Source organism: Salpingoeca rosetta, assembly GCF_000188695.1.
Source record: "Salpingoeca rosetta unplaced genomic scaffold supercont1.32, whole genome shotgun sequence".
NCBI lineage: Eukaryota > Choanoflagellata > Craspedida > Salpingoecidae > Salpingoeca > Salpingoeca rosetta.
This window is the reverse complement of record NW_004754902.1, coordinates 411183-413682: the sequence shown is the minus strand read 5'-3', so window position 1 is coordinate 413682 and position 2500 is coordinate 411183. Positions and strand designations below refer to the sequence as shown.

Sequence of the window (2500 nt, the reverse complement as noted above, 5' to 3'; positions counted from 1 at the left end):
ACGCGTGGAGGAAAAGGTACAGGCGATATGGGATGCGCTTACGGACGCGGAGCACAAGCGCATGTATGGCAACGCAGCCGCCATCATGGCAGCAGAAGCAGAGGCAGCGGTAGCGGTTACACACACCGGCACAGACACGCCGGCACAAGCACCAACATCGCACCAGCAAAATCAGCAGCAGCAGCAGCAGCAGCAAGGCGCCTTCGATCGGAGGGCAGAGCAGCCTGCAGCCATGAGCAGTTATGGCAACACTGGCAGTGATGGCGATGAAGATGATGGTGTTGGCGTTGGCGGGGATGGCCGTGGTGGTGGTGGTGGTGGTGATGAGGATGGAGGTGTGGGTGATCGCAGACAGCTAGCGTCGTTTGGTCCCAGTCGCAGCAGCGGCGATACCATCATGCTGGGTGTGCCTGACGATGAGGAGGAGGACCAGGATCGCTACAACGGCCAAGGTGGTGATTGGATTCCATTCACAGATAATGGCCAGTGGCACCGGCAACAGCAGCATGGAAGGGGCGTTAATGAGGCATCATATCTTGCGCCGACGCCTGCGGGGTTTGGCCACGGCGACCCCAGCTATGCGGAGATCCCCACGCTCAGCGAAACGCAGCTCGAGCACGTGCCTGTGAGTGCAGTTGTGTTGTGATCTGGACTTGTTTATTGCACTGTGTTTGTTGTACACAGCATTCACAGCATCGCTGGTGCACACACTCACCCACGCACACTTGGCTCACACTCGCACACTTGGCACACACACTCGCACACTTGGCACACACACACACACACACACACACACACTCGCACACTTGGCTCACACACTCGCACACTTGGCACACACACACAAACACACACACACACACACACACACAAACACACACACACACACACACACACACACACACACACACACACACACACACACACACACACACACTCGCTCATTCAACCACCGCATGTGCAGCCTGCCACGCCCAGCGTGAGTCGGGGTGCACTGCAGCAAGCGAGCGTCGTCGCTGCGCCAAGCACGGATAGAAACGGAACAACCAACACCAGCAGAGTTGCCAACACTGGCAGCACTGGGAGGCGCAGTGGCAGACGACGGGAAGACGTGAGAGGGCGTGGAAGTGCACGTGGGAGTGGCAGATCGAGACCGCACAGTAAGGGCGAGGGCCCCGATGCAAGCTCCCGAGCATGCACCATCATGTGACAGTGTGCGTGCATGCGTGTGAATGAATGGGTCTGTGTGTATGTTGTGTGCGTGAACGTGAGTGAGTGTCTGCTTGCTTGGCGGCTTCTGTTCTCGATTGTGTGTTACTTTATGACATGACATGTGATGTTCATTAGGATGCTGTGTATTTGAAGTTGAGTTGCAGTGTGCATTCGGGAGCACACAATTATGTTGCAATTAAGACATAGAGAAATCAATATGCATTGAGGAGGCTCGAGAAGAAGGGAAGAGACATAGCAACAGACTCGGGCGCGCGTGCACACACACACACACACACACACACACACACACACACAAACACACGCACGCATACACGCACGCATACACACAGACACACAGACAAACACACACACAAAAAGTCATTCGCTTTCGCACGCCAAGCAAGCCAACAAAATAGGCACAGGCGGCGCTGAGTACAGCTCAGTAATCAGGACTTGAAATGGGAGAGAGCCACCCGGGATTGGCGAGACAAGCACTGTTTCCGTTGGTGTTCACGATCGTGCTCCAGATGCAACTTTGCTCTTATGCGCCAGAGTTTCGACAGAAGGTATCACAGGGGCGTGAGCGCGTGTGCGCTGATGACATGGTGCAGTGCGATGCAAGCGAGCAAAGTGGACAACAGTGACATACCACGCGCGCAGACTCCTCGCGAAGGTACTTGACGACGCCTGCGAGTGCTTCTGGGTTGACGCCATTGTTGCACAGCTTCACGCACAACAATAAGCTCTGGAAGACGCACGAGAAGAGTCAAGGTGAGAGTGCGTGACTGAGCGCGGGTGCATGTGTGCGTGTGGATGTGTGAATTTTTGTGTGTGAATGTGTGAATGTGTGATGTGTGTGTGCGTGTGGGTATTGGGTATTGGGTGTCGGTTGTGTTTGTGTTGCACTGAGCGTGATCACAGCATGTGATTGGAACGCACCTCCCTGTCCAACCCTGTGTTCAAGATCTGCGACACTTCAAACAAAGCTTCAAGTGGGGTGTGCAGTGCATGTGTGAGATGGTTCAATGAACGCATGGTATTGTGGTGGCCATGACAACGCTGTTGCTGGACAGAGCGGAAGAGACAGAGAGAGACAGAGAGAGACAGAGAGAGAGAGACAGACAGAGAGCCAGACAGAGACAGAGACAGGTCTTCACGCGCACACACACACACACGCATCCACACACACACACACACACACACACACACACACACACACACACACACACACACACACACACACACACACACACACACACACACACACACACACACACACACACACACACAC

The 2500-nt window shown here is 54.6% G+C and overlaps 1 protein-coding gene across 1 annotated transcript in view; it reads left to right on the top strand.

Moving 5' to 3' along the window:
• Window positions 1–1436, top strand: part of PTSG_10055 (uncharacterized protein) — a 4039-nt gene extending 2603 nt beyond the window's left edge. The window contains exons 6-7 of the mRNA XM_004988913.1: window positions 1–625; window positions 962–1436. The exon at window positions 1–625 is cut by the window's left edge and continues 209 nt beyond it. Coding sequence (XP_004988970.1) covers window positions 1–625; window positions 962–1207 — 871 coding nt within the window. The 3' untranslated portion in view covers window positions 1208–1436. The remainder of the gene's footprint in view (window positions 626–961) is intronic.
• The last annotated feature ends 1064 nt before the right edge of the window (window positions 1437–2500 follow it).